Below are 13478 nucleotides of genomic sequence, written 5' to 3'. Positions count from 1 at the left end.
TCTCTTAGAATCATTTCTTTTTGCTTTTGAATCAAGTAAAAGTTTCATCATATTTTTTCTCTAACCATAGTTGTTACTCTACCACAAGCCGCAACCTGTCCTTTCATGTGTGCTATATGTTGCTTCAGTCTTGTAATGCCACCTTTTATTACTACATTACAAAGTTTGCAACGAACATTATTGCGATTTCCGGGTTCTGGTGTTCCAAAATACCATCCAATATCCTCACTTGGAGTACCATCCAAACCTTTTGTAGGAAATTGTTCTCGTGGAGGCATTATTCAATAATACCTATTAATTGAATATAAAAATAATTAATTATAAATTTAAATTTAAATAAAATATGATATTCTCTTTAAAATTTAGTTAATTAATTTAAGTAAACAAAAAGTGTTTGTCAAAAAAATAAAATATTCATTTTAAGTATTGGATGAATAAAATTTAATAATTAACTTTTTTAATATTTACATAATTAACTACAAGACACAAGATTATAAATTCTTAGAAAAATTAAAATTATTCAAGCATCACAAAATCACAAACTTTAGCTAAAATTCGTTCACTAAAAATTTATTTCCTCTATAAATTGTCTTCCATTTATTCGCTAATACAATTTAAAAATTTAACTAATAAAATTTATTCCCTCTATAAATTCCCTATCATTTATTCACTAAAATTTGTTCTCTCTAGTTTCCCTCTCTAAATTTCCTCCCACTCACTCACTAAATTTTTAGCTAAAATTTTAAATAAAAAAATAAAAAATACATGTGATAAAAGTACAAGTCATAAAGTCAATAAAATAAAAGAAATAACATAATGATAAAAACTAGTAAAAGAAATGCAACCAAGAGAGAAGAAGATCAACATGAAGTCTCACACTCTTGTAACAGAAATGAAAAAAACCAATAACCACGTATCTACTACAATAGATGAAATTGGATGAAGAATATACTAAAAAGAAATCTATCACAAATCTACTATAATAACAAGCTACGGAAAAGATTATGAGTGAAGTGAGAAAGTGAAGTAGAGTTCAAAGTTCATACCTTAAAATGGATGAAATTGGAGAAGAAAATGTGAGTTTTTTCAGTTCTGCTTCACAAAATGCAACCAAGAGAGAAGAAGATCAACATGAAGTCTTGAAGGTATGAATTAATGAATGTAAATTATTGAAGCAAAGACAGTATAAATAAAAAAAATTCTTGTATTTGGAATCTTAATGGAGGAGAATGAATGACATAAAGGCATTAGTTTTTGTATTTGGAAATGGAATCTTGATGCAGAACAAAATTGTACTTAAAGTTAATATTCCTGATTCTTAGATTCATTTTCTGCATAAAATATTTTTATTATTTACTTTTGTTTTTAAGTCAAAATTGAAATATGTATAAGAATCATGTGTTAGAGTTGTTGCGGTGGAAAAACGGTTATGTTGCGGAAACGTTGCGGCAGTGATGCGGTTGTTGCGTGTGATTTCCATTCACACCGCAATTGCGGTCTGTTGCAGACCGCAACCGCAATATTCCGGTCGCATCAAGTGATGCGGACCTCAATTTCAAACCATGGGTTCATCCTTATCAATAACTCATCCTTATCAATGGTTCAATGGTTCACCCTTATCAATAGTTCAATGGTTCATCCTTATCAATGGTTCAATGGTTCATCCTTATCAATGGTTCAATGGTTCACCCTTATCAATGGTTATTCCTAAGAACACTCATACTTATAGAGCTTTTATACCGTAGATGTTCCAGTGCAATTAGTTCAGGTTGAAGATTTTTTGTATCAACCCATACCAAGGTAATCACCATTAACGCCCTATTACAACAACAACTCAGAGAGAACAAGAAAAGGGAGAGTTTTAAACCGAAAATAGAAGCACAAAACAACTAAGAGGAGAAGAAGTTTACAGATCCGAAATCCCCAACTTCGCCGCTTACCGCCGAAAACGATTTCCGACAACCACCATATGTTGTCGTGAGTCTTTCCTTCAATATTTCAAAAGTTGTTTGTACTTGACTCCCCCATTTGAACACTTTCTTCTTGGTAAGTTGTTTTAAGGGTCTGGTAATTTTCTGTAATCTTTGATAAATTTTTGGTAGTATCCGGTGAGCCCTAAAAAACCCCTTACTCCCTCTTACTTTTTGTGGAACCATCCATTACTTGACACAACTCAATTTACTCTGGTCTATAGCAACCCCTCCACTTGAGATGAGGTGACCTAAGTATTCAATTATTGACTTGCCAAACTGACATTTCTTCATGTTTACCACCAGCTGATGCCTTTGCAACACTCTTAACACTGTCGATACATGCCTTAAATGATCACCCCATTGACAGCTATAGATCAGTATATCGTCAAAAAACACCAATGCGAACTTACGTAACATAGGCCTAAACACATCATTCATCAACGATTGGAATGTCGACGGGAGCTCATCAATCTAAAGGGCATCATAAGGAACACAAAATGTCCCTCTCGAGTGCGGAACGTTATATTGTGAAAATCTTCCACTTTAACACACACTTGATGGTAATCGAATTTCAAATCGAAGTTTACTAAAATAATAAGATCCATGTAATTCATCTATGATAGGAATATGGAATTTATCTGGCATTATTACTATGTTGGCCGATCATATCGACCATCGGCCGACCACCCATAAAGGACTTACATTGAGCCGGTCATACCAATATCGGCCTGGCAATCATGCATCTAGAATCTTCCTCTTACATCAGGACTATTCTACACATGACTACGAGGGATCCACTCCTTGAATGCATCCAACCGCTTCCTACAATCCATGCATAAAGGATAGCGAGACTGTTATTTCTCCTCCATATATAAAGGGAACAATGTCAACTCAAGTAACGGGTTTCAAACACAATTTAAATTCACTCTTCTTCTTCGTATACTGACTTGAGCCTCATAGTGCTAACCTTGCAGGTACACCCCTTCTTCGTCATGTCGGAAGCTCTTCTTAACCTTCGTTTCAACTGTTACTTCCAAGCTTCACTTGATTTCTAATTTCCGAATGAATAGTGATACCATATGTTGGAATTGACTCTTAATTCCTATGATTTCCACAATTCTCAGTTCTTCTCATCAAAGTATTCTCCGATAACATAATTGAGATCTCTTGAAAGCATACGCAAAGATTCTTCATGTTCAATTCGATCAAGCTTACATAAACTCTATTTCACCAGATCTAATAGTCTTCATCTACTTCATCATCAAAGTGATGGCAAGATCAAAAGAGACTCGTTTCACCATTGTGTAGGAAACTGCTTTAGCTGTCGCAGTTACGACACAAGCAACCTCCAATCAACCTCCTCCTCCTCCACCAGGCGTAACATATCTTTATAAACCTTTGCAAGAATAGAGGGAATTCGTGTTCCCTCAAACACCATAATAGTGGAGATGCTCTTCCCATCTTATAAAGTCTTCTTGAAAGAAAGGTATATTTAGCCGTCTTCTTTCGTATTCTTCTCGCATCACCCTCCTTTAATTGGAGTTTTTCATCCTACAAATATCATAGTATGGCCATCATCTAACTCGATTTGGGAATAACCTCTAGAGAGTACATTTCTTCCTCTTTGATACTATGGTAGGCAAGAGTCTATTGGATCATTGTTCTATTAAAACCTACTGTCTTTGAACTGGCTAGCTTGGACAAGAGATTAACTCTAAAATTTTGCTCTCGGGGAACATATGTTATACATCGAAAGAATGGAATCAGGAGGCTAAACTTATTACTTTTTGCAGATACCTTATAAGTTGGGGCTCATTTGTTTGATATAGTCCAGAAACTTGTTTGGTGACTAATTAGGAGTCATTATTGACCTTTAGCTTGGAAGCACCCATTTTAAGGGCGAGGATCATGTTGGCGATTAGAATTTTGTATTCTTCATGGTAATTGATGGTTTTTAATTTGAATTTCAACGCTATCTCTATGAGCATGTCACCTGAACCTTCCAAGACTATTCCACCACCTCCTTTTATGCTAGAGGCACTATAAACTGATAATGCCCATTCAGGATGTGTTTCGTTATCTACGGGTTAGCTTAACTCCGCCACAAGATCTGTCAAAGCTTGAGATTTGATGATTCCCCTGGGAATATACTGGATATCATATTCTGAGAGCTCTACGGGCCAGGACACCATTCTACCCTCCAGGTTTGATTTCTTTAAGTTCTATCAGACAGGTAGTCAGTCTTGACAAAGATTATATGGCTCTAGAAATAAGGCCTCAGTTTCCCCATTGCGACGACGACATCCAACGTTGGCTACTCAATCATATAATAACGTATCCCGACACCTTTGAACACCTTGCTTATAAAATACACTAGCCTTTCTGCCTTATCGATCTCTTGGACAAAGACTGAACTCATTTCCTGGTTCATGACTAATAGATAGAGAAGTAGTGGAAACCATTCTCTCGGGCAAGTGAGAATGAGAGGTGATGTGAGGAAAGCCTTTACCTTTGTGAAAACATACTCGCATTTTATAATACACTCAAATCTCTCTTTCTTCTTCAAGGCGACAAAGAAAAGGAAGGCATTTTTTCCCGCGCATGAGAGAAATTAAGGTGAAGTAATGAGATAGTCGGCGAGTTTTTGCACCTCTCTGACGTTTGCAAGGCTTCTCATTGTGATGATGGCCCGAAACTTTTCCAAATTGGCTCTGGTGCCCTCATTGTGATGATGGAGCCTAGGAACTTCCCAACCTAGACTCTGAAGGAACACTTGGCAGGATTTAGACGCATATTATAATTCTAACTGATTGTAGGACATCTTTCAAATCCTTTGAATGGATTATTCCTTTAATGGTCTTTACTATCATGCCATCAATGTAAACCTTCCTCCCTATCTGATGAGAGAACACAACATCCATTAGTCACTGGTATGTGGCGTCGACAGTCTTGAGCCTGAATGGTATAATATTGTAGTAATGGTTGCCTTGGTTTGATATGAAAGTTGTTTTTTGGGTATCTAGGGGATCCATCTGAAGTGGGGTACTTCGTCTTTGTGATGAATTCATCACTAGATAGCTTGTTGGCCTCCTCAAAGATGGTGATTCTCATTTAATTTCATTCAGAATCTTGTTTTGACACTTTAAAGTCTCACACTCTCTCTGAACTTTTTTTAAAACTTTCTCTCACTAATATTTTAACCTAAGTTCTTTTGTAAGGAATGTCATATTATGAGTGAGGATACTATTGTAATTCTGGAAAAGGTAGAATTTTAAATTCACCAAGGAAATCTTTTGTATACACCTTAGTTGAATATTGTCCGATTAGGGATTTATTTGGCTTAGAAGCTAAACTCATTTAAAAGCTTTGGGTTGGGATTATGTGATTTAGTTCCAACTTAGGTTCGAGATTAACCCGTTATAAAATCTTATAGGTTATTTGTCATCCCACTATTAAAACCAATATTAGGTTCGAAAGTTCATCCCGCATAAAAGCTTTCATTAGGTTCAATCTCAGCCCATATAAAATCTTGGAAGGTTCGAGATCAGCCTTGTATAAAATATCACAGGCTATGGGTTACCCCGTATAAATTCAAGGAATAAGGTTCGTGATCTCAGCTCGTGTAAAAGCTTACAAAGTTCATGGAAAGAAGAATAGCCGCTTCAATTTACCATTTATGGAGAAGAATATTAATCGTTTTAATTCACCAAGAGAAGACACACAAGCTAAATCTATCGTCTTGTATTATTTGGTTGAAGGTCAACCATCATTTCCTTATATAAGGTGGTTCGTGAGTCTTTCCTACTAAAAACTCTCAATTATTATTGAAAACTCTCAAGATCAATTATTGGGAAGAGAAGTAGGTTTTTTGTTTTTGACTGAGCCTCTATATATCGTGTTGTTCATCTCTTTCCCTTAAACTCCTTTAAATTTTGCATTTTATTTTATGTTGTTTACTTATTTCGTTGCTAAGGTTTCGAAAATGTTTTCAAACTCTGATTTTATTTCTCAAATTTTTTCAAAACAAAGTTTTTCCAAACCACACAATTCACCCCCCTCTTGTGTGTGAAGTTTCAAGTCCAACATTTTGCACAACTTCTTTAAATTTTCAAAAGGATCATTTCAAAGCTTCAAAGTATTAATGCAAAGCAAATTATGTTTTCACCTTTAGTACCCAAATCTTTTTGGATCCTAGTGCATTAGTGAATTCAAGAGGTCTAACGTTATTCGCTTTAGACAAACTTAAATTATTTAATTTGGAATACAATAAGGCTCTAAATAATCGAGCATATTATGACAAATATTACTAAATCATCTATTAGGTATATAACCGAAGCCATTTTTTATTGTAGGAAGTTCTTTAATTAGACATAATTAAATCTAAATTCTTTTTACCTTCACTGAATTTTCCCAGGGTTTCATGCAAAATGGTTACCTCATTTCTTAATGACTAGCATGTTTCACATTTTTCTAATTGCATTTAGTTTCAAATATTTCATTTCCAACTGCCTTTTGACTATTCTCAATAAATTTGGTATACCCTTATAAGTCTTTGATGTTCTTTTCTAGTTTTTCATTTTATTTACTAATTTTAACACCCAACTTAAATATTTTCTCATGAGTTAAAGTAGTTACCTCATCTTCTTCATCAGAGGCTTTTAAGCAAATATGTCCTTCATATGATTTTTTTGTCGTTCTTATAGAATGCTTAATGTGAATATTAGGACAAGTTATAAGAGATATCTTTGAAAATATCTTTGCATGAGTCTCTTGAGTTTGATTCTTTTTCATGTGACGATGAATATCCAAAAGTTATTTTGAATGTTAATTCTTCAAAAATTATACTAGATATCATTGATTCTACTGGATGAAGCTTCTTCAAAATTTTCACTGGATGTTGATTCTTCAAATAATCTAATTGGTGAAGCTTCTTAAAATATTCTATCAGATGATGACTCTTTAGAGGATTGTTCATTTATCGTGCTAGTCTTTTCAAACGGTACTTCTAGCTTTGATTCATTGACAACTTCTTCATATATCTCTGATGAAGATGAAGATGATAATGACGAATATTATTTCAAAAGTTCTATAACTCCTTCTTTCATCTTATTGCAACTGAATTAATTTGTTGAGTTTTACAATGATCTCCCCTTTCTTAGATTTCTCCTGAAACTCAACACAAACATTTCTATCTTTCGAATTAAGGATTGGATCAAAGTTGTGACACAAACTCTTGAGTCTGAGATATTTGTTATATATCAAGCTTCTAACACAACCTATCAGGATTCTAATGTTTGAGCACCATCTATGAAGATGACCTTCATTTTTATTTGGTGTCTCAACTTCCTGGATATGTATGCTCATTCTCTCTTGTTCGATCTTGGTAAAATCTCCATAGATCATCTTAAGAGTATCTCATACTTCCTTGGCAGAATTTCAATTAAAGACATAAAGTAATTTGTAGTGCTTAAAACACTTATCATTAAATACTTAGCTTTAGACCCAACTTTTGCATTTCTATTGTCTTCTTCGATCCAAAGAAAATATGGTTTATTTACGGCTCTATTATCATTATAATAAGTAGGAATGAACAAACCATTGGTTACAAAGTCCCATAATTCAAGATTATTGGCTTCCATGAAAAGTTTCATTATAGTTTTCATAAATCAAACCTTTCAGCATTAAAAGGTGGATGTGTATTCAAGAAAGTCTTCATATTAAAATAATTGTTTGAATTCATTATTCTACCTTTCGTGACAATTAATCTTATAACATGAGTTATAATATGATACCACTTGCTAAATAAGTGACTCCATACACAAGAGGGGAGGATATTCGAAGTTTAAAAAATGATGTCCAATTAAAATATTTTATAAACACATTTAAAAATATTTTGTAAAACAAACACAAAATAGGCAGGGAAATAATTAAAGAAAAGAAAAATCAGAGAGATGAAGAGAAGAAAACATTGCGAAAATAAATAAATAATAGAAATGTAAAAAGATAAGAGAGGAGAAAAATACACCAGAGATTTATACAGGTTTGACCTAACCACTTGGCCCACTCTTGTCCCTAAGAGTTTTCTCTTGAGAGTTTCCATTTTGATCTGAATGTGAGATTTCACAAGTTATGACCATAAAATTATTACAACTAAACACAATGTTTTACATCATGTTAATCTCATAACCAAACAAAGGTTTTACACCAGACTGAGCTCAAAAACCAAACATATATTTGACTGGCTAGTCTCACAAATCAAATAAGAGCTTTTCACTTGTTTAGCCCACGAATTCAACAACAATTTTCCTAAAGAGATATCACACGATAAACAAAGTCCTCTTAATTGAAGAACAAAACTATCAGAGATATATATTTCACTCTTAAAGAACTAAGGCAAATATAGTGAAGAAAAGATAATGAGTGAAGATGAGAGTAGAAAGTGAAAAGTATAGTAGAAATATGTTAACTGTGTGTATTTTGAAATAAGAAGAAACCCACTATTTATAGGAGAAAATTTTGCTAAAAAGAAAAACAATCCATGGGATTTTTAATGCTCCTAATCGATTAACCTTAGCAGTTAATTGATTAGATAATCTTAAAAAGGAAAGTTTTTGAATTTTGTCGTCACTAATCGATTAAAGGTTACTCTAATCGATTGGGAGGCATTACAAAGGTGTTAAACGATTATACCTATTATGTTTATTGATTACACCAAGTAAAAAAAACTCATAATTTATTAAAACACTCTTTAATCCATTAGTTAGGCATATAAAACATTTTTTTTTGTGTTTTTATAAAGTCAAAGAGGCTTTAAAATATTTGAGTGTGCGTGATATTTTTCCTTAGTATTTTAAGAGATATTTTTTTAAGGGCATCTTGGACACTAAATTCATATTGATTGGTAAATGACTTCATATTATGCAGTTTGACATAAAGTGTTGTCATAATCAAAACCATGGTATTGACATTGAGATCATCTCAACAAATATAAGTAGTTTTACATGCAAGCACATAGATCAACAACAAGGAGTTCAATGGAATTAACATAAAATAGGCATTGCTACGAAAATAGAGTCGATAAATGCAAGAACAAGGATTTTCTAGCTTCAATGGATTCCTATACAAAATGTACCTTTAACTCTTTATTATTCAAAGTATGGTATTTTTTCCATGGATAACCTTAGGGGGAACCCAATGACAAACAATACATACAATCATGATAATCTTCAATTTTGAAAGGTGCATAGGGAAAATAGGAGAACTAAAGTAGCTTGACAATTTGGTATCCCTCAAGTATTTCCTTATGACGATATTATTCACGGAAACATCATGTCCCATGTAGGAGGACAAACCTTTGGCCCAATAGCGGGAAATCAATGACCAATTGTGGATTATTTAATTCAACAACCATGTGGAAGTTTCCCAATTATATAGATGAATCCCATAACATACCTTCCACGACCTTATGTATCAATTCCACCTCTTGTGGGTTTGACAACACCTAGACCATTCGTTTGTTATATTGCAAATAACCATGTATTACAAATCCAATTTATCAATGTAATGAATCAATGGTAATTGAAACTTCTGCTAGAAACAATGTCAAAACGAACCAACAACAATGGAGATATATCCCACCGTAGGTTTAGTTTCAATAAGGTTTTCAACCCACCAAAACAATATATGGTGCCATTTAGTTATGGTAGAGGCTAGACCTCTTAGGGGGAGGTTGTGGTATCTCAACCTCATAGTTGATACAATTAAGAGATACCTTGGAATACAACTTAAACCCATGGATATAAGAGTGTATAGAAAGCCTTATCATGGATAGAATGGAATAATTGCAGGAATGCTTTGCACCTTTAAGGATCAAATTGAAAATCAAGAAAAGTTGCACGAAACATTAGTCTGAAGATTCCACTAATAATAAAGAATGAACTCTTTAGAAGTGGTTTATTGAATAGGAAATTCTTTAGAAGATACCTCACCAAAGAGGAAATGGTTCTTAAAGATCAACTCTCTTATCAAGCGATTCAAAAAGAATTTTGTTTGATTCTCTATCAAAAGGAAAGAATATAAAAATTTCCTTATGGTTTAAGTTAAATAATTTGGTAGAGAATAAACTCGAAAAACTCCAGTTATTCCTCAAACAAGTGCTTACTTAAATGCTTAGTCCATTCAGTTATTCCTCTAACAAGTATTTTAGCAAAGGGGGTATACAACCTAAGAAAATGAGGCACAAAAAGCAAATCCAAGCAATTATATCTCAAAGCCCAAGCAAACTTTTATTGCTTTATTATAGTCGAACTTTTTCTTCAAAATTAATTATAAGTTATTTTCTTCCTAATTGTTTGATATATGTGGTCTATATGTTGCTTATTTTTCTGCCTTTTTTATGATGGCAAAGAGGGATAAATATACTCTCAAAGGGAGTAGAGTATACTATATTTATCTATTATGGAGAGTTAATCACTCCACTATTTATATCTACCGTATTTTGTTTTTCCACATCCATGTGAGATGTGTTATCATCATCAAAAAGGGGAAGAATATAAATCTATGTGCTATGCAGGTATAACCATGATTTTAATGATGGAAACTGTCAAGTACAATTTTAATTATGACAATTGTAGAAGCAATATCAATGAAGAAAACATCTTAAGTCAAATGACTTTTGTTGTTGATAGCTCTTTCAAGAGATCTTTGTGACAAATGTCAAAAAGGGAGTTGATATCAAGTATCCAGTTGTTTCTGATTATGACATATGATCAAGAAGATATATCTTAAGCCTCATCAGTAAGATGTGTTTAAGTTCCAATTGAAGTGCTAGTAAATGTTGAATAAAGCAAAAGAACTTGAAGATCTGAATAAAGAGAGAAAGTATGAAAACTCATATGCTATTGTGCTGAGTGTTTTAGACTGATCAATTAAATTATAAAAGGATCAAGATTAAGTTTTGAGGTACTAAAGCAACACACACACATAGGGACACACGCGCGCGCGCACACACACACACGCGCACACAGATCGTGCGCGCGAGAGAGGGAGAGGGAGAGAAATAGAGAGCTCTTAAAACCTCTATTATTTTTTTATAAAATGTCTTAAAACCTTTACGAGCACACACTAAATTGATTAGTAGTAGTTTGATTAATCAATTAAGAAGGTACTTTACATTGGTTAATCGATTAAGGGCTTCCTCCAATCGATTAAACTTAATTGTAACGCCTTTTAATCGACTAAATGAGCTATTAATCAATTAGATAATATTGGAACTCAAACTTTCCATATTTGAGTTGGTTAATCGATTAAGACATAGGGTTAATCAATTAAATCATTAAAATAACCCATGGATCATTTCATTTTTGAGTCAGATATTTTTCCTATATTTTCTTCATTTCACACAAGTTTTTTGAATAAAAAACTTCTACTATTCTTTCTACTCTATTTTCTTCTATAATTTCTTTTTTCACTAGAGTTTCCTTAGTGTCAAGAGGGTGAAACAATTTCTTCTCAGAGTTGTGTTGTACTGATTTTGTGCTGAATTTTATTCAAAAGTGTGATTCTCTAATGTAATATCTTTGTAAAAGATTTGAAGGTTGCAAGATAAACCTGGAAAAAAAAAAGCTTGAGAAAAAGGTTCTTGATCTAGTATGTGTAAAAGCTATGTTTGTTGTTGGAATGTCTGCGGGTTAATTCAGTGTAAAAGCTCAAGTTGTTGTTGAAGGCTGTTTGGGCTAATCTTGTAAAAGATCAAGTTTATTTTAGTGGAAACTCTTGAAAATTAGAGTAGGTCAAGTGGTTTAGACCGAATCATGATAAATCCCAGGTGCAATCTTTATAACCCTTATCTCATCTTTCCATTATTGTGTTGCTCTATTTGTTTGCTTATACTAACATAGACGTTTTTCATATTCATAATTTTTATAAATTATTTTTGAATTTTAAATATCATAATTCATTTTCTCCTCTTATATTTAGAATCACTTGTTCTACGATAATAAAAAGATAAAAGAGACTATTGAATTGCAATTATATAAAATATATCATGTGAAATAACCTTGCATCTTTTCTTATTTTGACACCTTAGTTGAGTAACTGTCCCCTATTTCTTATAAGTACAAAGTCATTTATTCATAATTTTTTTTATGATAGATCATAAGTTAACTTATAAGTCTGAATATTTAGAATTTCAGACAATTTTATTACATAGTCACTTATTCATACATTTAATCAATAAGCTACTATATAAATAGTTAGGCTATATTACCATACTTTGCCTTATACTCTTTCCATAACTGATCAACTGTCTTCCCCAAAAGCTGAACAAAGAATTGATCACTATAACCACTGCTCATCAACTTATTCAACTTTGCCACAAATCCATTTTTTAAACTATCACAATAATCCAAAAAATGAGCAGTAACATCATAGCCATGATCCCATTTATCTCCTTGTCCTGCTTTAACCCAATGAGTAGGTGCATAATTTGCTTTCAATCTCACATAATCTGCTATACCTTCAATTAGTCCACCATTACCTTGACCATTTCCATTCCACTGCCAAACATGTGTCATTTCATGATATAATACTCCTGTAATTTCTTTTCTCACATCACCGCTGTAGCCATTAACATATCTTGCACTAACATGAATTTCATTACCGCTTGTAAACGCAACTCCATCCATGTCGTCGATGAATAAACTCACCTTCTGCACGTTCTTCCGGTTGGTCGGGTTGTTTTGTTGGAACACTTTCCGTATGAATCGTGTGGCAGAGTCTAGAGTTTGTGTCGCATATTGATCTCCTATTTGATCACGGAAACGTACTCCACCTGATATTAGTTGTTAGATTAATTTCATTATATATATAATCAATCAAGACTATATAGAAATAATAGACAAACAGACAATAAACTGCGCCGCTATTCTAAAATTAATTTTATTTTGTATCAACGACTTGTATTGAAAATAGTAATAATACCTGAAGTAGAGAGAGCAGTGTTGGTGACAGTGTAATCAACTGCTTGTATTCCATGTATTATAGCAAGGAGTGCTAAGAAAAAAGAGAGGATATGCATGATTGTGTTTATGTTTAGAGTTTTCAGGTTAATTTCTATTGAAGAATGAGTTTGTGGTTTAGTGCACTAGGATTAGTGCTTTATATAGAAAGAAAGAAAAAAAAATGAAGCAAGTGGTTGAAACTTTATGATGTACCACAAGACATTTTTTTTCCACACTAAACCACATTTAAGAACTTTGAGTGCATTTCACTCCAACGCAAAAAGTCTATTAATACTCGTAATGGATCAGCCTCTAACTTTTTTTTTCTTTCTCCGTATACCATCTTCTATAATTTATTCTACTTTTCTTTACAAGAATGAGCGTATGTGTAGCGTTGAACAATAGGCATAATATTATATATATTTCCTCCTAAATAAAAATGTTTACGAAATATAATTTTGCACTTAGTAGTTTTAAGTATGTTTCTATTTTTCTAAACTTCAAA

At 32.9% G+C, this 13478-nt stretch overlaps 1 protein-coding gene across 1 annotated transcript; it reads right to left on the bottom strand.

The window, feature by feature from the left end:
* Positions 1-11989: 11989 nt before the first annotated feature.
* On the bottom strand, positions 11990-13121 carry LOC127095156 (uncharacterized). The gene is made up of 2 exons (XM_051033888.1): positions 12954-13121; positions 11990-12804 (listed from the first exon to the last, which is right to left on the bottom strand). The coding sequence occupies exons 1-2, from the start codon at positions 13048-13050 to the stop codon at positions 12227-12229; spliced, it is 675 nt and encodes a 224-aa protein (XP_050889845.1). The 5' UTR covers positions 13051-13121; the 3' UTR covers positions 11990-12226.
* Positions 13122-13478: the final 357 nt, after the last annotated feature.

Source organism: Lathyrus oleraceus, chromosome 6 (genome assembly GCF_024323335.1).
Source record: "Lathyrus oleraceus cultivar Zhongwan6 chromosome 6, CAAS_Psat_ZW6_1.0, whole genome shotgun sequence".
Taxonomy (NCBI): domain Eukaryota; kingdom Viridiplantae; phylum Streptophyta; class Magnoliopsida; order Fabales; family Fabaceae; genus Lathyrus; species Lathyrus oleraceus.
The sequence above is the reverse complement of the archived record's forward strand: the minus strand, read 5'-3'. Positions and strand labels throughout refer to the sequence as shown.

What these genes read in the sequence shown, in the direction of transcription:
- LOC127095156 (XM_051033888.1), bottom strand. Translation starts at nt 13,050, where the DNA reads ATGCATATCCTCTCTTTTTTCTTAGCACTCCTTGCTATAATACATGGA. An exon ending in CACTGCTCTCTCTACTTCAG is followed by an intron (nt 12,805 to 12,953) that starts GTATTATTACTA and finishes AACTAATATCAG; the next exon opens with GTGGAGTACGTTTCCGTGAT.